The sequence below is a fragment of the Colias croceus genome, chromosome 5, assembly GCF_905220415.1.
Source record: "Colias croceus chromosome 5, ilColCroc2.1".
Taxonomy (NCBI): Eukaryota; Metazoa; Arthropoda; class Insecta; order Lepidoptera; family Pieridae; genus Colias; species Colias croceus.
Window position 1 is genome coordinate 8743295 of NC_059541.1, and position 26644 is coordinate 8769938.

The 26644-nt window shown below is 33.4% G+C and overlaps 2 protein-coding genes across 2 annotated transcripts in view; one reads left to right on the plus strand and one right to left on the minus strand.

Annotated features, from left to right (window-relative positions):
• Positions 1-6209: 6209 nt before the first annotated feature.
• Positions 6210-26644, plus strand: part of LOC123691638 (protein sprouty) — a 52677-nt gene continuing 32242 nt past the window's right edge. The window contains exon 1 of the mRNA XM_045636137.1: positions 6210-6334. The gene's annotated coding sequence lies outside the window, so the exon portion shown is untranslated. The remainder of the gene's footprint in view (positions 6335-26644) is intronic.
• LOC123691915 lies at positions 15223-16716 on the minus strand. Its single transcript, XM_045636501.1, has one exon. It carries the CDS (start codon positions 16714-16716, stop codon positions 15223-15225), a length of 1494 nt encoding a protein of 497 aa, XP_045492457.1.

Here is a 26644-nt window from a genome sequence, read left to right on the forward strand (position 1 = left end):
AATAAATATTTGAGAACCATCAAATCAAAAATTTTTATCCTTGTTATCTCTGTTAGCTACCACAATCGACGCCCTTGTGCATGTCGCTACCAGGGTGAACCTTCAGTTCACCCCCGCGTCCGCGTTAAAATGTAGAAGCCCTTCTGGCTAACATTGAGAAACACCTTACAAAAAAAAAAAAAAGACACTTTCGTACACGAAATTATTGGGCGTCTCATCAAAATAAAGCTACAAACGGAAAATTAGCTTGATAGTAGTCACTTGCAAAAATGGGCGATGTATCCTGAACTTAATATATATTACATGTAATCCACTTATTATACATAGAACTAGTATTAAATAAACAAAAATCCTATTATTATAATCCAAAGAAATAAATACGAAATAGATTTTTAGGAAACACCGAATAAACTGCAGTGCCCGAGATCCAACAGTAGGTATGCACTGTCTACACTCTACAGTCTGAAAATTCCAGATTCCATTCATAGCAGAAAGCTGTTTTATAACTTTTGCAAACTTCAATGGGGACTTATTAATGGAATACACGAACAAAACACTACAATGTTTGTTCCTATGTACAAAGGCACGAAGCTTGAATGGAAAACAAAATTGCAATCCATCGGCCAGTCATTTAGCTTGTTAGAAAAGTCAACCTACATTCCAAATCGGTACGGTCTTGGTATGCATTATTTCGTAATTGAAATAACTGCACAATCTCAATTGGTCACTATCCTTGACGTTTACCTATTATTTATCTCAAGTTGTGAATGAAATATGCATTCAACCAAATGGGCCCACGAGCCTACCTGAACGAGTATTGGCCGCCTTACTTGTAGATCAATGTGGGAGGTTCTGAATGGGCAATTTTGCGCAATAATTTGAAAATTTCGCATAATTTAAACCTGTTACAAATTAACAAGGAGGCGGAATAACTAATCGTGGGTAAGTAGATATCGTAACTAATGTATTTTATCAGAGCTGGTGTCCCATTTAGTTGATAATTTACACAAAACATTTAGTTATAATTAAACCGTAGATTAAATACAAGACAAATTAGAAATATCCCAGCAACAATAGTCTATTAATTGTATCAAAGAATATTAGAACCAAAGAAGTAAAAAAAAATATTTTACAAGTATCTACAGTGGTGGACGTACAATTAGAAACACGTAACACAATGAAGTAGTCATCAAATTCATTTGACATTTGTGTATAATAACGTATTAGAGATTAAGCATTATTTCATATGTAATAGAATACCCGTTTATCTATAATATAGCTTTATAAGAAATTGCTTAATTTCAATCAATTGTTAGCTAAAATCTATACATATAATAAATCTGTAGAAGGGTCAATTCTGTACATTGAAAATATTGAAAAAATAAATAGCAGGGGGTGTTACTGGATCGATACCAAACCCAAATATGTGATTAAAAAAATTTTTGTCTGTCTGTCTGTCTGTCTGTCTGTCTGTCTGTCTGTCTGTATGTGAAGGCATCACGTGAAAACTAGCGGTTCGATTTCGATGAAACTTGGTATAATTATACCTTATTATCCTGGGCGTAAAATAGGATACTTTTTATCCTGAAAAAATACGTAGAAAAAAATTAATCTTAATTTTTCAGTTTTATCCATATACGTTGTTCCGTAGAACCGCGAACACACGTTGCGTATTATTATAGGCCTAGCCGTATTTGGGAATTGGGTCCAATAGATATTTATAAGATGTTATTGACAGAGGTACTCAAAATGGAGAAATAACCATCCACGCGAAGACCGACATCCGCGCGGACGGAGTCGCGGGCGGAAGCTAGTAATTAATAAAATTAAACAACTTTAAGTGAAGTATAATTTCCGAGTATTTTCAGTCTGGACAACAAATTAGAAACAGCATGGTTCGACTGTTCTGAAGTCAAAACCTGTTGAAATGCCGCCAATATTTTTTTCTTCTACAAATATTTGAATTTTTTAGAACTTTACAATTTACATAGAATCATTGTTAACGCACTTATAAGAACAACGAAAGAATGCTCTACGCCTGTTTACACTAAAAGAGTTTGACATAGTGGGGTTAGAATGAGCATTCTCTGGTCTGATGTAGATGTACCGTAAGAAAGCGTCAATTGTTTAATTTCCCATATGCCTCTACCTGAAATTCTCAAAAGTTTATTAAGTTCATCTTCTGTGTTTTGAATCTAAAAATTAATGCTAAAGATGTCTTTATATATATTAGCCGGTCACGAAGCGAGTTACACCCCGGAAAACCAAGTTAAGACTACATAAAATTGTTGTAGAGGTGAGGAATTTTTTGAGTATTTATTTATTATCTAGTAATTTTTTTATAAAAATAATCCTTATATTTCAATGTCTAAATTTGCTTTGCAAGAATAAAATATAAAAGTGTAATCCGATGACCAAGCACACGTAATTGACAATTAGCACTGTAAAAGCCCGCGGTAATTTGTTAAAAGCCCTACAGGCTTGAACCTATTTTGGTGTTGTTTGCCATCAATAATGGCTTCCGCAAGGCTAGACCTCATACCATGCCATGGAAACACCAATGCCCGCTACGTTTCGTGATTCATTGGGAGGAGCGAAGTTTGTAGGTAATGCGTTACTTTCTTTAACTGCCTTCGTTCATTATCTGTGCAAACAAATAATAGCGAAAAATTTTAAGAAAAATAAAAAGATGAGTCTGTTCTAGATTATACGTGGGCCACACTGAAAGTTTTGCGTAACTAATAAACAAAACAATTTATTTGTCCAATATTATATTTACTACTTTTTAAAGTATTCTCCGTTACATTTAAAACACTTTTTCATCCGTTCAAAACATTTCTGGAAACATGAGGACCATTGGTCTGAGGGTATGTTTTCTGCGTGCTGTTTGAAAGCAACCACGGCCTCTTCTGGCCTCGTAAATGTCGAACCACTCATTGAATCATAGATTTTTGGGAAAAGGAAGAAATCGCAAGGTTCTAGGTTAGGACTGCGTGCGGCATGAGTCATGTGCTCTATGTTTTCAGTAGCCAAAAATGACTTTGTTTTGTTCGCGGTGTGCGCCGAAGCACTGTCATGGTGCAACAAGATGCGACTTCTAGGTCGCTTTTCTCTTATTTTTTCTAAGACATTGGGCAAAAAATAGTGGTGTACCACTCGGCATTAACAGTCTTTTGTTACTCAAGTGGGATAGTGCAGACAGGATTCGTCTAAGAGAAAAATAATGCAATCATTTGTTTGCCAACCCTTCTCGCCTGCCTTAATTTGGTTGGTTTGCTGTCACTTTCAAACACCCACAAAGAATATTGGTGTTTTCTTTCTGGAATATAACCATATATACATATTTCATGTCCTGTCACGATATTATACACGGCATTAGAATGTCCGTAATTGTACTTTAATTGCATTTCTTAACACCAATCTACTCGATGTCGTTTTTGTTCTGGAGTGAGTTTGGGAGCAATTCACCGGCAACCAAGCTTCCTAACTTTGAAATGTTCATGTAAAATTTTCTGAATTTGTCTCATACCAATCCCCAGATGTCCTCGAATCTCCTAATAAGTGATATGGCAATTTTCTTAAATTAGTCGTCTGATGGTAGCCATATTTTCCTCCGTGATCGCAGTTGAGGGTCGACCTTCACGACTTTCATCATGAAGAGAAACACGGCCGCGATGAAATTCAGCATATCAATGCCTTACAGTGCTCAAATAAGGTGCTTCCCTCCCAAAAGTATTTTGAAGGCGTGCAGTGCAAGCTTTCGGAGAAAACGAACTTTTAAAATCATCAAAAATCATCGCCCTAAAATTGTTTCGTGTTAGTTCCGTTTTTGCTACGGACAACGGACTTCAACTTGAGATAAAAAAAAATTGACACGAGCTTCCAGCCAAATTTTTTTTTCCTCAACTTATGAGACTTCATAGGTTAAAAAAATATAACATTCAAAATTCAAACATTTATGGGTGGCTAGAAACGCAAAACTTTTAGTGTGCACTAGGTATTATGTCAATTGTTGGTAGTTTAGAGGTGATTTTTAAAGGTTTTTATGAAATTTTTTAGTTGCACATTTTCCAGTTGCCATGGTAACCCAGTTCGCGTGGGCGAAGAGGGTGGTGTTTTCAGGGTCTAGGTCACGCCCCAGTGAGCAAAGCGCATGTGCGGATCTCGCAACCAGGAATACTTCCAGCTCAAAGCTCTCCGGTCCTTTCCTGGTGAAGCCAGCATTTGCGCGCCGCTAAATTTTCATCAAATTGGCTGTGAAGTTCAGTGATTGTTTCCAAATTTGAATGAGTGAAGTTTTATTCCGATTTCTTGCTGTATTTTACGTAAGTATGCCTCTTTTATTTTGTAATCTAAGGTATGCCTTTAATATAATTATAATAAAATATGTGGTCAATTTCAGATTTTTATCAAGTTTAAGTGTGTAAAAAATATTCTTAAAGGTCCTTAAGATGCAAAGGGTTTTAATTAATTATTATGATGCAAATTGAAGTCGACGGACGGTGAAATTAATAATTACGTATCTGCATAAGCTCATTCTTATTCCAAGAAAGCTCCTTCGGTTGCATTTTGAATGGTGTCATAATAAATTAATTTATTTGGACGTTTAAATATAACCATCGTTTTTCATTCATGTATTTGCGTCTTCCATATTTAATTTAGGTATATAAAACTGTTGAATTTTTTTTTATTTACTTTTTGGTACATACACTAGGTACTTAATTTTTGAAGATTTTTTTTCAATACCTAGTTGGTTATATCGTCTCATCCAAACAAAAATAATATCTATCATTACCACGAAAATATATACCTAAAACTCTCTTAAAATCGAAAACAAGAAGACAAGAAATAATTAAAAAAGCCCACATATATCGAATTCTTTCAAACATAAATAAACACTATACGATAATGCGGAATGATACGGAATTAAAAAAATAACGTTGCCTACTTCTAGATCTCTAAAGATTTTATAAAATTAGATTAAACTAACTAACTAATTAGTTCTTGTGTGGACACACAAACAATCCTATATTTCCTATAAAAAACATTAAATTTAAGGTAAAATATTATTTAAACTAACCTACTAATTATACGTCGTAATTTATAACTGCAATAATCAGTAGGTATAAATTTTCAAACACATTTCTTCATCAAACAAGCCTTGGTATTGATGGGGAAATGTGATAAAGGAAGAATTTAATTTTTAACATTAAATTGAGTAATGATTATTATTGACTTGATTCTTGTTCAATGAAAATTAAATTTTTTGAATATTTCATGTGAATATTGGAGTGGAGTGATAGAGGACGTACCTTTATGTTTTAATGAAATGTGTCCGGAATCAGCTTGAAAAAAGGCCTACCGGCTGATTTTCCAGTCGTCCAGTTGAGTTCTACAGCTGTTTAGCATTTCCGATAACGGACAAAGCTAGAAATTATTAGAATGCTAAATTTCTAGCATTGTAAGTATATGTAGTATAACTTAGTGAAATTTATGTGATTAAATTTAACTATTTTTGCGAACAGTAGTCAGTATGTCGTATACTACTAAATACTAATAGGTCCGACATAAAGATGATAAAAGAACCGCTAATTATAAAAATATAAATTATTTTCATATTATTTCTTTTGTCTTTTCCATTGCATCTTGAATCGCGTTTATTTGCTTAATACAAATTTTTATCAACGCTTAGAACTACCTACTGCAGACTTAGATAAGAATAATAATTCACAGCTTCCGTTGCTGAAATAAGAAAAATCTAAAACTCAACTCAATACCCACAGCCTGGGTTAATTTGTGAATTAAATTGATGATAGTTTAAAACAAAGAATAGGAACTATTATTGGTATCAATTAAAAAAAAAAGATGCTCTTGCGGCTCTTGGTTCGGAACCGAATTTAGAAATTCTGTGACTCATAATCTGCGAAAATATACATCATAATATAAATACGTCCCAACATATTTTAAAACCATTCAACACGACTAGAACAGATATAAATCGTATTCAAAAGTATACCTATTCAATTTTATGAGTTTATTTTGCAAAATATAAAGTATATAATTAGTTGCATCACGCGGTTACCTAACAGGCTAGAGCCGCTAGACTAGCCGCGGATAGACAAGGTCGATTCAGCTATCGCTGTCCGACTCGGAGCGTTTCAGTTTTTCATCCACGTGCTGGCATTAGTTCATTCATGCGTACGAGTGAATGAGCCTGAAACAGTCGCGTCCAGAGAGCCCGCGCGCATCCGCGCTGCGCCCGCGCCGGCGACCGCGCACCGCGAGTGTCACTGCCACTGTCGCTCCGACGACCACTCACCAGCCAGAACCTTCGGTGCGTCGTCTATTTATACCTCGATCAACCTTGATTCTGCTGTAGTTCAACTAAAATTATTCCCCACGAGTTACACGATGACGAACGGCCTCTAATTGACGATAATTTGTTTGATCTAAAACAGATCGTATTAATTGTCGGATGACCGGCTTCATTTGGGCATAAAAACGTCTGATATTTTATGGGTACATTCATAGCTCAAAACATGTGTTATTCTTCTTTATCAAATGCGATTCTATTTATCGTCGCCTATCCATACGACATACAGCATACTACGACGGAAATTATAACGCGAGATAATAACGTTATTGGAAATAACAGATCCACAATTTACTGTTATTAAAAAGTAGTATGGAGGAAATTAAAAGTTGTTAGTAGGCGATAGGGCCAATTGAGTGCATCAGGTAACAGAAGCCGAGTCCCGTTGCTCGACGACAAGCGTGGTTTTACTGGCAAACAATACAGTAATACATTTATATCAGTATCAGGAAGTCTTCTTGTATCTACTACTGTTTATCGTTCGGAGAACAAGACCTCTTTGTTTCCATCTTGGGAAAACAAATTGTAGACAAAAAAGGTCTCCGGTGTATTATTTAATTTGATAAGATAAAGTACAATGCTTTGCTTGAATATTGTGCGCATTTTCAAATTCTTTATCCTTTTTAAAAAGCCAATAATTGTAATTCGGCTTTGAAGCTGGCACCGTTTGGTTTTTTTTTCGTCTTTAACATAATTTTATACCTATATTTTTTTTTCTCTGAAATGTGAATATAACTAGTCTCCTCATCTCCTACTTTTTTATGTATTCTATTTATAGTGTTAATTATAGTATGTATATTAAAATTTTAGACGCTACATATTATTATTGTACACGCACATTCGGTCTATAAATAATTTTAAATAAATCGTATTTCGTGTCGATTTTCTGACATTTTATTATTAATCGTTTAGTTTCAAATATTCCGTACCTACATAGAGCTAGAGCATATCTGAATTCGTCGATTAATTGTTAGATAAAAAATATATATGTATCTAGTTATATGTTTTCACATATTTTCACTTAAAAATATTTTCAAAAACTATCTCAGATCAACATGAGTCAGTTTTGAAATCCAAATTATAGAAAACTCCAGTTACTGTTCCTTTATCAAATTATAAAATTATTCGAAGTTTTGTACGTACCTACTGCATTTCATTGCGTTCTTTTCTCGATTAACAAACTGATTGAGCGGATTCGAATGAATGAACGATTCATGAGTTTTACTCGGTGACCGTTTGCTGAACGATACGAATGAGCGGGAGCCCGACCTCGTAATCTATCAATGAACGAGATAAGGGGACCGGGTGTCACATAACTGAAGGAAGTGCCTACCTTCTGCACTCCGCTCGTAATATCGCAAATTTATCACTAACGTTTTTATGGCGGCCGAATTTTATCTGCGTGTTTAAAATTAAATATTTAAAACAAACATTTCACGCAGGCTATTATTAAATATTAATATTAAGTTATATTTTGCGTATTGGATGTTTTGAAGCAAATTAGTGTGGCATTTGTAATCGTTTTCTAAAATGACTCATATCAAAAGGATGTTAGAATTTATTGTTTTACTAATTTTCATCTATGTATTTATTTTTATAATAGATAACAACGGTGACGGTAGATTTTGGTAATAAAATATAATTATTTTTGACAGTTTGGTTAGTAGATAGAGTAACTAATGGTTCTATAGGTACCGGGCCTACGTTTCAAAACATGTAAAGAAAAAAGAACATACCTACCTAATATTTTATAATCCATCATATTATGATAACTGAATCGATCACTCTGTATTTGGTACAGACTTGGTACCGACATATTACTAATATATTAATTTACGTCAATTTAAGGTCAGACCTTTAATCATCCTGACATTTTTATAACTTTTAGTTTTCAATGAAGACCCGATAAACTGTATACTTAGGTATATTTTAAATATCGCTTTGGATATAATTTTATTCATTTAATGAATCATATAAGAACACAAAGAAAAAGCATAACTGCCCTAGAATATGTTGAAAATGTCTTAAAACAAAAGACATTAAATTTTCAGCTCACGACTCACGACCAAACAACCCATACAGCAAAATTAATTACTCACTACATAAAACGTTAATGAAAACATCTCGGCATTATCAATTCCATTCCAGATAAAAATCATAGTAATAATGGGCGCGATTAATTTCCGTTCACAAATGGAAATTAAGAAAAAAACATCACATCCTGCATTACAAACGTTCGGAAATAATAATTTCTAGCGATTGATCGATAAGCAGCTCATTTGAGATCGCGTAACATCGCAATTACGATGCAAGGCGGGTACATCCCTCGGGCTCTGTAAGGCATACTTTATAGAATTGCAAATTAAACGAGCATCGCGGACGCTATGTCCTAGATTTTATAGTTATCATTTATTTCCTTTGTATTGGGGTTTCGATACGAGCGGATGTGACAGCGCTCCTCTTTACAATTGTTTATTTCGCTTTGTTGCTCTGTTTGTTTGCTTCATAATGAGTTTAAATGAGTGGTTGGCTTTTAAAATTGTGTTTTAGCTAAACTGGGATAAATTTAGATGCAACCACATTTCAAATAGCATAGAATAAATGTTCAAGTACTCCCTTTTCAGACAATTTCTCATTTATTTTTAAACAAGTAGCTATAATGTCAGTTTGTAAAATTAAATAAGTGCATTGGTATCTACGCGTGCAACGTAGGTACCTTCACTTGCACATTGATTCAATGCTTTTAGTTTAACCTAATCAATTATTATATTCTGTATCTTAAAATAAAGCTTTGTTACAAACGACAAAATAAAATACATATAACAATTGTCTGTACAATATAGCCAACAACACGGCTTAGATAATACTCACTGCATACCAGACAACTGGCCTATTAAATAAAAAGCGAACTCACGATAAACGTGTACTCTTTTTGTACAAGAAATCAGTGGAGTGCACATCCTGATTCATTTTGTAGACGGATCCAGCTACGATCGTTTACACGGGGACAGATTACGAGAAGATATGTATTATGTATTACTTTGTCTCGTGAGCTGATGCCAAATGTTTGTTTGCATTTATGTTTCTACAGCGGCGCAGGAAACCCTACTTTGGCATCAGACCAACGCGCGTACCGTGCCATATAATGTTTATTTTATGATATGCAAATAGAAAATTTTGAGCCATTGTTGAACAACTCTTTGTTGAGATTAGTAATAAAGATGCGGTATTTAGTATTGACATTGTGCGCTATTGGTGAATGTTGTAATATGTTACTTGATAGGATGAAGAACTTGTATGTTGAATGTATTTCTTCGCTCTATACCAAAACTTTATAAGTAGTACTTACTTCAGTACTTCATTTGTCATAATTAAGAATTCTAAAAGGTATTCCCAGCTCAATAAATCTTTACAAAAACCAATAATCTGACCGAAAATCACGTACACAGACAAAGGAATAACAATAACTAGCTTTGGGAATTTTCCATGTCAAATAATTTGTATTATAACGTTTAATGTTATGAACCTACTCACCTTGGATTAAACAATTACGTATAAGAGGCAAATTGTGTATTCCATTCCAACACCAAATTTAAAATGCAGCGTAGGATGCATAACCCACTTATGACAAGCGAGGAGGCGACTGAATAACTTATCCAATCCTTATTCAATCTGTAATTTTAAAAACTCGTTGGCCATTAACTAAGTTAGTAGGCGTTAGGTAGCTGTTGTAGGACATATGGTGTCTCAAATTGGTAATGCAAGATCATTATTTTCGTTTATTTATGTGTGACGGAATATCGCCTTTGATTTTTTACACATATGTATCATTGATTGAATGATGGAATTATCGAAATACCAAATAATTATCTATTTATTATAAACATTGTCAAAATAAACATAATTTATTTTACTTTCAAAATAAAAAGTAGAGCTGAATTTCGTTAATACCTACGCAATATTTATTTCAGGACAATAAATGAAAGCTTTTAAGAAGTCCCTAAAATTATAAAGGAGTTAGATTCATCTTATATTTAAATAGAAGTTCTTTTTATTTATTTTTTGAAGATTTTTTGTTTGATTTTAACGCTGTAAAAATATTTTTCAGAAAGCTTTATGAATAGCGAAAAGTTTATATAATATTCTGAAAAAGGTGTATTTATTTATGTTTTTCTAAGACAGAACTTTATCAACGAATCGTAAAAATTCATGAAAACATCTTTTACTTCTATAGGCTATTTCTTATCTTTATTAAGACGGATAGCACGAACCTGTATAAAATAAATACTTAGAGCTGAGAAAATCAAAAGGATAGTAAGTTATAACAAACATGGACACTCCGCTGCGTTCACAAGACGAGATTCTAAGAAAATCCCGGAAAGACACGACGCTGTAAATAGAGATGCGTCACTTTAAAAGTATTGGACTTTCCAGCTCCATTAGTTCTCCGTAAAATGTGTATATCAAATTCTACAGTATGGATTATTATGAAGTTCACATCCGTTCCAGTTTTGAGCATACACGTGCAATCCTAGATGTCGTAAATACAGAACGTAATTTTGACACTAAACAAATGTGTGCATTTATCTTTTCCACATCTTTTCGGATGTGAATGTATTAAAATTCTTTAAAAATACAGATATATGACCTACAGACCTAAAGATTGAAGCAGTTGGTTTTATTGTATGTACCTAAGCTGCTGTTAAATAAGCTATTTACTTGTATCAAAATTAAAATACCATAAATTGTTGTAAATGGTAGTCAAAATCATTTAAATACTATTTATTAGGGTACTAGGTATATGATTATGTACCTATGATTCCATTATTTCTTTTTTAAACAGGAACCTTCCAGTAAATATACGATGAAACCAATCGAAGACTTAGATTGGTAGCACACAAACTAACATGCACACTACTTTTAAAAATATTATTTGATAAACTTTATAGTATGTTTTTTTATTATTTTTTTTATTCATATATTTCTGGGCTTTTGAACAAATGTTCATGGCAGCCCCATTGCAACAAACAACTTACAAACTAGACACATAACAATTAACATTTCTAAATAAAACAATGAGAACTCCTAGGAGCTAGCGCTATAAGTTGCAAGAAAATCTCCCACCATGCCATACACCAACCCTGCCTCCTCCGAGGAAGGGTTGGATAAAAAACCACAGAAAATTCCCATATTGGCCCGCGAAGCATCCAACTTTTGCAAGACTTCCACCCGCTTCGTCTCGTTCCGGACACACTCCACAAGCACATGATGCACGTCCTCGGTCTTTCCACAAATTAAACACAAAGGGGACTCTATTTTGCCCATCATGTGTGCAAAAGCTCCTAATGGCATGTGACCGGAACGCAACCTATGTGCCAACACAACAATATTGCGCGGTATATTACCAACAAACCAAGGTGAACGATGAGGCTGACCTTGAATAATTTTGTACCAAATACCCTTTGTTTTTGAGCGGAGATCAAAGTACTCGCGCCACTGCTCCAAACATAAAAATTTAAATTTAGGTAAGAGTTCAGAGTGATTCGGAAGAATATAAATCTCCGAACCGTCACTGATTGCTGCTTTTGCCAAACGATCAGCCTCCTCATTCCCTGCTAAGCCAATATGGGAAGGTATCCACTGTAGTTTTACATTTATACTATTCTCAATTGCCTTAATAAACTTGCTTATAATAACGTATGCAATAGGATAGCCTCTAAAAGTCCCATTCAAACAATGTAATAAATGTTGTATACCGCTTTTGCTATCACTTAGTATTACAACACTATCTTGTGCCTTATAATTATATAAAATATTGGATAAAGCAGCTGATATAGCAAACAACTCCAGAGTCATAATACAAACAGGCGACGAGTTTTTATAACAATCTTCTACTTTAGAAGTAACATCGATATAAGCACAACCAGAGGGCAGCCCGGTGCCCTTTGATCCATCAGTAAATATTTTAAAACAATGACTATACTTAATATCAATTTCACGAACAACTTCATTTTTTAAAACCAACAAATTATAATTTTTTTTTGAATCCCGTATACAATCCAAGTAATCACATATATATTCTTTAATATTTACACCAGGGACCCAATTTTTAAACCGAAACAATTCTAAAGTGTGAGAGGTAAAAAGCCTCTCATCTTTAATTTCTATGTAAGTGGACGCCAACAGTGGCTGCTTTTTTCTAGACCAATAATTATTCGTACAAAGAGCACCGAGCTTGTCCAAAAGAATAGTAGCGGGATTAAGTATTACAAAAAGATTTGGCTTTAAGACAATATTTGTAAGCTAAATATTTGCGACGTATAGCTAGCGGAGGTATACAAATTTCACTCTCCATTACGTGCACTGGCGTGGATTTAATAAAGCCACCAATTATTCTTAACGCTTGATTTTGTATTTTATCAAGTTTAGAAACATGACATTGTGCACTGTTGTCGTATAAAAAGCTGCCAAAATCAATTCTACTCCTAATGATACTTATATATAGCCTTCTTAAGTGCTTAGGATGAGCTCCCCATCCGCTACCAGCTAAGACTTTCAAAATATTGATGAATTTTTGAGTTTTTCCGCAGACTTCATTTATGTGCCTACCCCAACGTAAAGAGCGATCCAACCAAACACCCAAATATCTAATATTTTCATTATATTTTAAATCTAAATTATTGATTTTAAGAGTTATATTATGTTGTCTTCGTCCCCTGCTAAATAGACAAAAATTAGTTTTATCTACCGATACCTGTAAACCTATATCATAAAGTAAAGATTCTAAAGTATTTAATGCATTTTGAATATCCTGAACGCTATTATTAATAACGGGATTACTCGAATATATTACAAAATCGTCAGCGTACTGACCTATTCCTACACTAATGGTTTTACTAATCTCAGCAGTAACCAAATTAAAAAGAAGAGGAGATATTGGATCGCCTTGGCACAAACCGTTAGACGCCCACCTAACCAAAAGATTACTTCTACTACTACTATTACTATCATCATTACAGGAATCAGAATTATTAATTATAAGATGTCTCTCAATTAAAAACTCCCAAAAATAATTGCACATTTTATAACCCACATTCAAAAGGTCTAATTTTTTAACTACGGCTTCAGTAAGAACATTGTTATACGCCCCTTCTACATCAATGAAACAAGCCAACGTCGGTATATTTTTAGTAAGGCCAATCTGAATTGACGAGACAAGGCAAGCTACTGAGTCTAGACAAGAACGTGATTTTCTAAACCCTGTTATATGAACAGACAAAATACCATTTCTTTCCACATACCATTCTAATCTTTTACCAATCATATTATGAAATATCTTACATATACACGATATTAAGGAAATAGGCCTCAATTTGACTTCACTACTTAAATTTGAATTTAACTTAGGTATAGGTACAATTTTTATATCCCTCCATTGTTTAGGAATATAGCCAGTATCGAATATATCGTTAAAAATTTTAAGCAAATGGCGTTTACCTATTTTCGGAAGATTAAATATCATAGAATAAGTAATACTATCATTTCCTGGACATGTGTCTTTCTTTTTGAGGCACACCTCTAACTCTTCTAAACTGAAAGATGAATCAAGTAAATTATTTACCGATGATAATTCTGGCTTACGTGCTTTGACAAAATCAGGAGCTAATTTACATAATAATTCTTGTAAATCACGAGTCGGAGCCCTAAATCGGGAATTCCGACTACCTTTGATCCATTTAATTTTATGCCACATATCTGATAACGTAGTACTTTCGTTAATAGAATCGCAAAATTTCTGCCAATCAATAGACCTAGCTTTTCTTAATTCAGATTTAAATAATTCATTTTTACTTTCCAATATTGTAAGATTATGTGGAGTCGGATTTCGTCGAAATATGCCTAGAGCTAATCTACGTTGGGCAACTAAATGAGACAGAGATGGGTTCCAGTATGACTTAGGCTTGAATTTATTCTCTGGGTCAATGCTTACTTTTACAAATGGAATATGTTTGTCAGCAGCTTCATTGATCATTTCAACAAATCTATCGTAAGCAGCTTGAATACTTTCAAATTCTTTACTATATTCTAGTAACGAGAGTTCAAGAGTCCTAGAAAAATCTGCCCAATTAGCTTTTTTAAAATTTCTCTTTTTGACAAAGTGGCTAACATCCTCAAAATTTACAGAAACTTTAATTATCATGTGGTCACTACCGAGATTTTCATTCATTACACCCCATGTAAAATTTGCAATAACATCAGACGTAACAAATGTAATATCCGGAGAAGTCTCTTGTACAAGGTTATTAACCAATTTAACTCTAGTTGCGGTTCCTGTATTCATAGCAATAAAGTCATTATCTAGTGAAGCGTCTAACACCTGAGTACCCCTAACATCACTTTTAGAAGACCAATTTGTATGATGCGCGTTAAAGTCTCCGGCTATTATGGTTTTATATCTATACAAAGAAAAAAGTTCATCCCAATCTGATTGAGTTGTTCTAACTGATGACGGACAATAAATGGAAACTATATTTTTAATAAATTTACAATTTAGTACTTTTACGGCTACTGCTTCTATTCCAGGATTATTAATGTTAACATGATTTACTTCAGTTATGATTGATTTGTGAATTAAAATTGCTACCCCCCCGTATGAATCAATTCTATCCTTTCTATGCATATTATAATTAGTCATATTTATATTTATTTCCTCATTCAACCAAGTCTCGCTTAAGATGGCTATATGTATCTTATTCTGTATTAACAAACATTCTAACTCTAGCAATTTTGGTTTGATGCTTTGCGAATTCCACTGGACTATGTTAATGAAGCGCTGCTTAACAGGAACGCTATCCATGACCGAAAATAGATAGAAGATTAGAGAAGAATTCTCCCCTTCTAAATAAATCCGCTACCAATGGGTAGCACTCCTCAAACATTACGCTTAACACGTCCGTGAATTTCTCGCTCAGCATTTTTCTTGATAAAATAATGTCTCTTAATCTATTAAGTAACCTAATAAAACTAAAGTTATGCTTCTCTCTGGGTTCATCATCTTCTCCATTACACTCACTTATTTCCTGATCTACAGTTACCTCTCTATCATCACGGTTTTTCTTGGGTTTATTTTTCACTTTTTTTCTAACTTCTTGTCCCTCTTTCACTGAAATGTTCTCCGACTCCTTATTTAAAAATTGATCGTTTGTGTATCCCTTATCTATATGTTTTTTATTCTGGTTTAATACCGCTCCACTGTAAGTTCCAACATTCCTATCAACACCCATATCATTCGGTATACTTATACTTGTATTCTCCACTATTGTATTCTGACTTCCTAAAGATTCTGTTTTCATCTTCTCTGTATACAACATCAATGCTTTTTTATATGAACAGTTCTCCGCGCTCATTATACATCTTAACTCTTTTTCTTTTTTAAATTCCGGACATTTACTTCTTTCAATCGCCATATGTGGACCGCCACAATTTACACATTTGAAAAATTTTGTGTCACAATTTTCGTGGTTAAGACCACACTTAGGGCACACACTTTTTTTATGTGGACAGAATTTTTTCAAATGACTAAAGCGCCAGCAATTCGCACACTGCGAGACTGGGAATGTATACGGTTCCACTATAAAACGACAACCGTATGCAGAAACATAAGGCGGTATAGCGGTACTCTTAAAACAAATGCGAATAGTTTCACTGTCAACCCATATCCCTTCACTATTTTGACGACGTAAACGCCGCAAAGAGGCTATCTCACTCTCACATACAAAAATCTTTTGTAACTCTTCTATACTTGTGTCTAAATCTATTTGCCTCACTATACCATAACAAAATTTCAGCTCATCAGTTCTATAACATCTCCAATCTCTTTTAATTAACTCTTCGCATTGTATTAAGAAGTCAGCATTCTCTTTATCTCCAAAAGCAATCGATACTTTATAATTACTTTTAAATTTAATTCTTACAATATTCTTAATGTTCAAGTCCCTTAACAATTTTGCGAAAGCGATTTGTTTAGGAAGTTGATCTTTTGACGTCAAAGTAACCTCATATATTATATCCGAACTTTGAGAATGAATCGAACTATTGTTCGTTGCCTGATTGTCGTTTACTGCATTTCTTTTCGACTGCTTCTTAATTAACCGCTTCGATTTTCTATTTACCTCAATAAAATCATCATTGTCTAAATCACTATAATCTCTCACCCGTTTACGATGTATTGATTCATCAGAAGACATAACCGCAGACATAGGGTGTAAACCAAATAGTTCGCCACCCGATTCTTCGTTAAAAACACCGCCGCATGGATCGATCGCACACGCATTGTCAGACATTTTAAACGAGTAACGACGTTAAGCGCCTGCGCGTAAACAACACGTACAGCTCACACGGCTGGCGCCGAGCGACTTTTTATAGTATGTATATCGCAAATACCGATTTTTCTAATGAATAGACAATCTAATTATACAAATACAAAGCGTTTATCACAACAGCGTACATATTATATCATAAACACACATCATCCATTACGCATATGTATTATGTAGGTATGATTTTCATTCATAAAATTTCGTTCGACGTTTGTTATCATATAAGGGTGTTATCCATAGCGAGATTGGATACTTTCCCGTCAAATATGGCGAGGGCCATATTGCAGTGTTGCATAACTGTGATTTGGTCTACTTTCCAGCAGCCCACGTCTTCGTGGTGACTGGTTGGCTAAGAATTCGGTACCAGCAGTGCATCGTTACAAAACAAATTGGCGGGGAAACCGAGGTGTAGGTGTGAATGGCATAGTTAACTACGAAGTTTCTAGTCTTTTTTGGTTAATTACTGAGGTGAGGCTTTGCTTTGGATGTCGATGTTTATTAACAAATATTTTTTGTTATGACAGATAAATTCAAATTCAAATTATTTATTTCTTCCTTTTACAATAGGTCCTAAATTAAGGTAGATAATATTTAGATTAAGTTAGATAAAATAAGGGTAGATATTATTTCTAAATTAAACATATTATCTTCTATTTTTCTCTTGAACGGACAATTCAATTCAACTGATGATATCAGATATACTTACTGTAAACCTTTATCATGTTTTTCAACAGAAAAGATGGTTTATTAAAGTATAATATACACACACATTAGAGCATGTGTAGTGCCCAGTGCCCACTTATTTTTCTTCTCTCAATCGAATAATTCTTTTCCATTCTAGCATAATATTTATATTTTTTTATCGATGCTCCGCTCTTTTTAAGTAAGCGTGATTTTTCATTTCGAACCGATAGTAGTACCTGAGTTTATGCATTAAACCAAACATAGTGTTCAGTTTTATAATATTACTACCTATAGATATTCAATTTTATTGTGTAAACCCACCTTTAAGTGTAGGCTACATGGGTGTGAATGCATTTGTGTGGGCCTGGCTTTAGGTGTGGGACTCAGTTGCATGGTATCGCCCACTATTGATATAATTACCTCTTTTATATTGCATATTCAATTAAGCTTGTGAAATCTGAATTAATTTACTGATGAAAAATATGTTAAAGCGCAAAGCACAATGCGGTTATGTTCGTACGGATTTTCGCATGAGAAATTTTGTAAGTAATATTTAGAACTGAAGCACTTAATTGTTCTCCTTGGCGTTTAATGTTTTTTTTTTTTTCATAAAAAAGAAAAGGTGGTGGTAGGTACTAGACCTAAGAAACATGCAAAATAGTTAAAAACTAAAATAAAGGAGAGTCAATAAAATAATATGATCCGTTTTTTGTTCGTTTTTACTTGGCTATGGAATGAAAAGCAGTTACCTAGTACCTACTTAGTTATTGCATTATTATATTATGAAGATCATAAAGTTTTATTCGGAGGAGCTGATGAATTCTTTCATGTATTCTACAGATATAATTAATATGAATATAAAGATTACACAACAGCTACCAACCAATTACGCAATTATGTCAACTGTTACGCTTCTCGTGCCGTATAAAAGTTGACATAATCCCTTAAAATCGAATTAATAACGTGACAAGTTGTCAACCCCGCAGACCGCAGTGATCAGCAAGCTCACTGCTCAGTGGAAAGGATTGAGCACCAATATTCGGTGGCAGGGCGCAGGTCGACGACCGCACTCTTCAACGCCGTGCGTGCTATTTCCAGAGCGATCGCGACCGACCCTAGCCGATCGTTGCGCAGGCGTAAACAAACATGCATGAAACGTCATTCACTATTCACTAATCCATTCACATGAACGATCATTGTACCTGACATAACGCTGCCGTGTTGACATTTTCGTTGTTTCAATCTATTTTTGTTAAATCGTTCGTTCATATGTGGTTCATATTCATATTATCAACGCAGGGCTAGGCTCAGTCTAGAATATAGAAAATTTAATGCAAGCGTCCGCGAACGTTAGCGTTATTAATTTTTGATGTACATATTCCGTAACTACAGTGAGAGTGATCTTTTTTATATGCATAAAACGGGGCCAGTTGATTTCTTACCAAATATCTTTTTCTACGAATAAAGCTGCATATAGAGCAGATAAAGTTATCGTGTATCTTGCCCATAGCAATCAAGTACCAGGGGCCTTAGACAAAGTAACAATTACAAAACGATAACGAAGTTAGAAATCGCAAAAATGTATGGGATTGACATTAGATAGACCACGTGATCTAACGCGGCGTATGTCAATCCCATACATTTTTGCCTTTTCTTAACTTCGTTATCGTTTTTGAATTGTTACTTTGTCTACGGCCCCTGGGTCATTTATTCTGAGAATCCTTCACGTCATTCATTCAGTCATCGACTTGACAATGATTCAGTACTGTTTATTCATGAAATGACGAATTTTAATATTTGTATTGGTTTTATTTCATTAGCTTAATATTGAATGGTTATCATTGGTTATCATGGTAACTCACTACAAATAGCCTTTATTTGAATCCTTTAATTGGTAGGTACATTTTCTTATCCAATTATCTCTGAAATTTCAAGTAAACAAGAGATTATCACAAAAAACGAAAGCATCTCATACTGATAACAACTCGAGTTAATAAATTACGTAGGTTACCATTACTTTAAATAGCTAATGAATAAAAACCTCAAATCTTTAATATTATCTTATAAAAGGCGAAAACAATCTAGAATATTCCAATCATCACATTCTCCGGACCAATTTCGAGCACATGAGGTCTGGAGGTGACCACGCAATGTGGAACTATACATGTGTATCACAAATTGAAACGTGCCTTTTGTTCCTACGCCACATGTCCCGCGGTATCTGTCCGCCTTTTTTGTTAACCTTTTTTTCAAACATGAAATTCAAAAAGCATTCTTGCCTATCCGAGTATCCGGTCACTAAAAATAATCCTTTACACGCCATTGCACATGTTTCTTTTCTTTCTAATTGGTTTGTTTTTCGATGATCTGTGGTAAAATTGTAATTTGGCGCTTTTTGAAATTAATGTAGAATTATTAAACACATGTCGATATGAGTTTAATATAAAATAAAATTATTAGATACCTACAGAATTGTCAAAAATTAAATTTTCTACTACTAATATATTTTTAAATAAAGCACAAATTATTTTTTCAATATCCAAATACATAACAGGATAGATCACGTGGCAACTTATGTGTAGTTGCCAATTCGTACTCACGACATTTCCTGCAGTTTACAGTATCGTCTATTTATCCCATCTTATGCCTCAATGAAGTATTATAGATAATAATATTATCTATATAATACGAGCTATGAATTATGATAAATTAAATTCAATGATCAGTGCTGAATTTTCTTCTTTCAAATAATTTGTAGTCCTCATATTGCAAGGTCTTCACCTTGTTATCTTTTTCACAGCATGCATATGCTATTTCTAAACGGACCATCCGTCCAGTTTAGAATATAAATATTAAGAACCATATAAACAAGTCGATAAAAATTAATAACACCTATTTAAAAAGTATTTAAAGATAAGAATATTAAAAGCACGTTGTCCCAAACACTCAATAGACTTATTAGCAGCCAAAAATAAAATGTCAAACGTACAAAATTTATCGCGACAGTTTTGATTCGACACAGGGTAAATATGTACCGTTATCTCATCGTAGAATCTAGTATTTGAAAATTCAAACTCATTTTATTTGTGCTGTGTGTTTTCTGGTATTTCTGTAGCTAGGTACGTGTAAAATAAACTATGTACTTATTCAAAGTGTTAGAATGTATTATAAGTTAGAATGTATGATTGTATAGTAGATACCTAGGTATTTGGATTTGAAAAAGCATTAGATTGCGCTGGAATCCTTTTAGAAAATGCCCTCAGATATCAAATCCATTTTAACATTAGATATTGAAATCACAACTACATATCCAGGACATCTGAGAATGCTAGTCGTTTACCACAAGAAGGTTGTTTTCTACAAGATTTCCAGATTTCATAAGATAAATAAATTGTTCCCCGATTACTACGTCATTTTGTGTACAATTACTAATGCTTACCTACTTACTCGATTCATATAGCTCTTCAGGGTGCAAGTGTAATTCAAGTTTCAACTATAGAACAAACATAAAACGAAACATTTTCAATTTCTAGTGCGTTATAAGGTGTGTATTTATAGCAGCTTCCACGGAGCCTTAACGGAGGACGCAATTATGATGATTAACTAAAACAGGTTTTATACTGCCGGGATGGCGACTCCACGCTTAGATTTACTTGCCTAACCTTCCATATACGTTCTTACAATTCTTTAAATTGGAATTAACCTAAGTGCCATCTTTATAACACTATTAAAATTATGATTAAGAGACAAAGTGAGCTGTGAGATAGTGTTTAGTGTTGCGACTTCGTGATTTTTTTTTATTATTTTCAATTTTATTAAAAGTTATAATATCTAACGCTGATCGTATAATATCGAAGCCAGACTTTATTAATTGAGAAAGGTTTTTTTGTAGTTTTCTTTCAGTAGGCCATCCATACATTTACTAAAAAAAAGGAAAAGAAAAACGGGTACGAATATAACATGCGAAATTATGTAAGTAAAATGTTGGTCCGCAACATCAATCTTATAAAAACCATAATTAAATCAAAGTAATGTAGTAAGTGTATAAAGTCGATTATAACGGGTTTTTGCCCGTCCATTTCTCTTCCATTGCTGAATAATTTAATCAATTTGGATGTAAATTAATATTGATGATTTATAACGTATACTGGAATTATATCGCCATTCAATGACGTGTTTTCTTAATTTTTTTCGCGAAATCCTACTTCGCTGATCCGCATTCATGAGAATTAATAATATATTATCTTGTATTGAATAGTTTTTGAAATAGAATTTCACGTATCACATCCTTATTTGGTGTTAAAGTACATATTAAAAAAAAATTCACAAACATCAAAAGAGAAAGTATAACAACTATTAACCGACCTAAATACTTTATACGACTACACATATACAAACCAGCGAAAGAAACAAAAAATTGCTAAAACAAATTTTTAATGTTAATCATTGTATTGTAAAAAATACGATCTAATTGGTAGGTACTTTATAAATAATAGTCCTATATATTATTTAGATACTTGTTCATCTTGATCTATCAAGAAAATAAAATATCAATATGTATTAATACGCTACAAAATAAACTTTAATAACTGGCAATAAACTTATAAAACACGTTCATTTTTATAACAAGAATGTGGCCATTCAAGAAGATTCTCACAGTGCGTTTCAGGAAATTAAACACAGATCCTGTAATTAATAAAAAATGAATAGTTTTTAGATGAATATCGCTTCTGTGAGAAGTGGTCATCGATTATAAAAAGTAATACCTGTTTATAAGTGCCGTGTTTCCTTTGATCTTAATTTGTTTTAACGTTCATCTGTTACTTGTTATTCGAATTAATGTAACTGGTGGAATTTAGAGAGGTCACGTTATTGTAGGATGCGAAGTATGAGAAAGTTATGTATCAAATTGGAGGAAATGCCGATTATGGGAATTTTATATGTTAATACGTAACTTGTTTATAGGATTTCGATTTTCGACAAAGAAAGTAAGTTTTTAGATTCAAAAACTTGACAATATGATCGTTTTCCAAATTTTAACATATTATTTAAGAATATATAAGTATAATACACTGAAGAGTTTAATAGATAAGATAAGATATCTCCCATTTTATTTAACAAACAATTTAAAGAACGTCGATGTCAGTTCTAGACTTCAAATTAGCATTAATCGTTCTTTATTTTTTTTATTGACTGTCACACAAAACATGTTTGTACCTAAATGATTTAGCTGTTATATCGTTAACTTGAGACTCGTGTAAGGCACCGTACACACAGCCAAATTGTAGAGTCGAATAGAAATATAGAATATACATAAGTATAAGCTGAATAACACAACTTTTTGTCGTTGCCGTACAAGGAACACTAATAATACATGTGTATCGAGCTTTAGTGATATATTATGTATTTGCACTATAAAGCGGGCATTATTTCTTGGCCTTGAAAAATTGTAGTCAGCTGTTCACACAGTCGTGGGGCCATCCTTGTGCAGTGCTGGACAAACAAAGGAACGGTCAATGCATTATATATGGGATCCTGCACGTTTTTGTAGGAACGTCTGAAACTCTACCATGTGCTAAATGAACTTAAACTTTAGCGCTTATTTTAAACATTTTGTTTGTTTCACACGATTTATTGTAAAATAATAGGTCGTTGTATTTGAAATATGTTAAATAGCATAATACCCATTGCGTATAGTAAAATATAAGGTAAATTTTATAATAAAACAAGTACATATTAATTGAAGATACAAGAATAAATCGCAAACAAAGAAGAAAGTCAAACAACTTTTATTCTTACTTCAAGATTCCATCACCGACTCGTATCAAACAATTCGAAAAAAGAACCTCTGCTACTAAAATTTATTGACAAAGATTATTTTGTGTCACAATCGAGTTAGAAATTACATATCCGTGGAGTAATCTTCACGATGGAGCGGGTGGGCGCGGGCGTCGAGAATGTGAATATTTTGGTCCATTGGCGCCCACGCCGCGCTATTGGCAGAAAAATGTTAAAAAAATACAACGTCCCAGACCCCAGTTCACTCGCTCTTGCAGTGTCAGAGGTTGACATTGGCTCTTACCGTCTAACGTGTCTAATTCATATCAATGAACGCTACCATGTTACCAGATAATGAATGTATATTGTTACATAGCGCGTAAATATGTGGAATGAAACGTAATGTGCGACCAGATATTGGCTAAATATGTTTTACAATAAAACAGCAAAGACTTTTGTTAGTTGTAAATGTATAAGTTTTTAAATGTACTAAATGTTTGCATACATGTATAACGCGTGTCAAAGAAACGATTCTTCAATGGCGGCCAAAACTGACATTATGGTAAGGTCAGAAAAAAAAACGTAAATGGATAATTATTTTATTTATTATTTCAATTTGTTTGTTAACAAACTGTTTTGTTATTATATTCGTGTATTTATATGAATTATCATATTTACTTATACAGAATGCAACAAAATTCCCATAATACTCGTAATGAGCCCATAAAACTGAACCACTTTTCCCAAAGAACATAATATTATGTCAAATTCAAATAAAATATTATTTACTATCGCAAATACATAATTGTCATTGTAAATTTATGATAAAAACTATTATACGAAAAATCAAATACATTTAAGTGATTTCACTTTACCCTATTTTTTGCATACCGTACGGCCGTGTGTAAGAGAGAAGGAATGATAAGCGCCGCCATTTAAGATTCGATTATACGATTTATATTTTCGAACTTTTGGATTTCGTAGAGCAGGCCACTAAACACATGAAATAGGTAGTGTTTTATGTTCTTTTGTATGTAAAATTACAGAAAAAAGATTGTTTAGTACAATCAGGGGCGGATCGTGACTTTCTATGGGCACTGGGCCAAACAGTAGCGATATACTGAGGCTGGGAGGTAGAGGACCTAGATTGCTATACGAATCACCTCTATGTATGTTAAGCGATTTCTCGTATTTTCGGAGTTATGACGTTTTTTCAATTTTTCACCTATCGCTGAGTACGTTGAGATTTTTATTTATGGTGGCGTGAATTATTGCGGTAAAAGCCTTACTTTTTTTTTGGGTTCTAAGCTAAAATATAAGCCTATTTAGTATGGTAATATTAATTATTAAGAAAGATCTTTGAATTAAAAAAAAAATAATTTAACGCCAAGAAAGATAAAATTACTTACACAGTATGTTTACAAAACTTCAAGGGCCCGTAAAAAAATAAAATCACGAAAAAAAACCATTTGGCTTTTAAAAACTTGTTCTATCTATCAGGTAGCTACCCTGAAAATTTCATTTTATTATTAACTAGCTGCTCCGCGCGGTTTCACCCCCGTGGCTCCACTCCTGTTGCCCGTATCGTGATGAAATATAGCCTATAACCTTTCTCGATAAATGGGCTATCTAACACCGAAAGAATTTTTCAAATCGGACCAGTAGTTCCCAAGATTAGTGCGTTCAAACAAACAAACAAACAAACTCTTCAGCTTTATAATATTAGTATAGATAAGGCTTAAATCGAAAAATTGAAATCTAAGTGTGGTAAGTACAAAATTTTAATTTACATGATGATTAATAAAAACAAAGTTATTATAGAATATTAATATATGTTTAAATTAACCAGAATAGTTTCAATAAATAATATTTTTATACCTTACATTAGTGTAAATTAGTAATTACCATGAAAATATCCTTTTACATGTATAAATTATTCCTTTAACTCAAATCATAGAATAGACGTTTATGTATGCAATTTTCATCAATGAGTTATATGATTATTACGTCGTAAAATATATGTACGCTAACATGCTCACCCTACATCCTTTTAGCTTGTTCAGCATTCCTGGGCTTTTCCATAGCATCCATGTTCAGTCTCTCTCCAAATTCTAATCCCGACGGACGGCTGAAATCCAGGCTTTTTATTCTTATAACACTGAATGTAGTTATATATAAGAACCTCTCAAAACCCGATATTAAATGACATAGTATCCGAGAATTCTTCCTTTTCACATTTGATCAGTAGTAATTTCAAACGAGTGGCTTGGTTTGCTGGTATTGGCACACTCTCAAAAACAATATTTGGCACTTTAGAAGAAAATGATGCGTTAAAATATGATAACGCTATACAAGCTGTACAGAATAGTGAGAAAAACTGAGTTCATTGCTAAAAGAAAATATTTTAATTAAATCTTCTACATTTTCAAAAATTAATTCAACATTATATTATGACTTAAAAAGTAATGAGGCCAGTCTCGCAGAAGCTACCGACAAACTCTCTTCTCAATTTCACAATGTATCAAATCTTTCAATTAACTTAAATATTAAATCAAAAATAAATAGTATAGTGGCTCGTCTCGAAACATCAATGCTGACGATATCATTCCGTTTAGAAGACAACAAATTCCATTCTATTCAGTAGACAAAACATCTCTCATCTGGCTATATTATCTCCCACGCAACTGTACCAGGAGCTTGTCGATAACTATAGACACATACCTGTAGATCGTAAGTTACCTTTAAGTATAAGAATTCGGCTTGTACCTAAGTTTAAAGATATTTTGTTAAATGTAACTTTTACTAATTCCGATCTTAACATAATCAACGACTCCTGTTGTAATATAATTAAATTTAAATTAGAAAATAATAATGAAAAAGATATAAATTTGGATATTTTCACAGTTAAAACAAAATTAAAATTAGAGGTAATTTAGGATAACGTAGACAAAATTATTAATCAACATCAGTTCATAAAATACGATTATTTCAATTCTAATCATTTCAGTTGTTTGTGCGATATTTGTCTCCTCTCTCGTCCTGCTCTCCCCCTCCAGTAGAGACTATCCCGCTTGAAGTACATAATACAAACCCGAGGTCCCAGTAAACGCCGTCCTGAACCTATTGACACTTTTCCAAGACTTTCCTAAACGTTTGAGTTATCCTTCTTCCTAAACTTCATGCTTTTCAACCCTGAAGTTTAGTCTACCCGGGGAGGTGTTATATGTCCGTACTCTGTACGCTAACATGCTCACCCTATATCCTTTTCACTTGTTCAGCATTTCTCAGCATTCCTGGCCTTTTCCATAGCATCCATGTTCAGTCTCTCTCAAAATTTTAATCCCGACGGACGGCTGTCCTATAAAACATACTATGTCGTTTTTTAAAAATCCTTCGGTTCGTAAACTGAAAGTCGGACAACCATTTTTTA

Excerpts from the sequence above, each read along its gene's own strand:
- LOC123691915 (XM_045636501.1), bottom strand. The coding sequence starts at position 16,716 with ATGTCTGACAATGCGTGTGCGATCGATCCATGCGGCGGTGTTTTTAAC.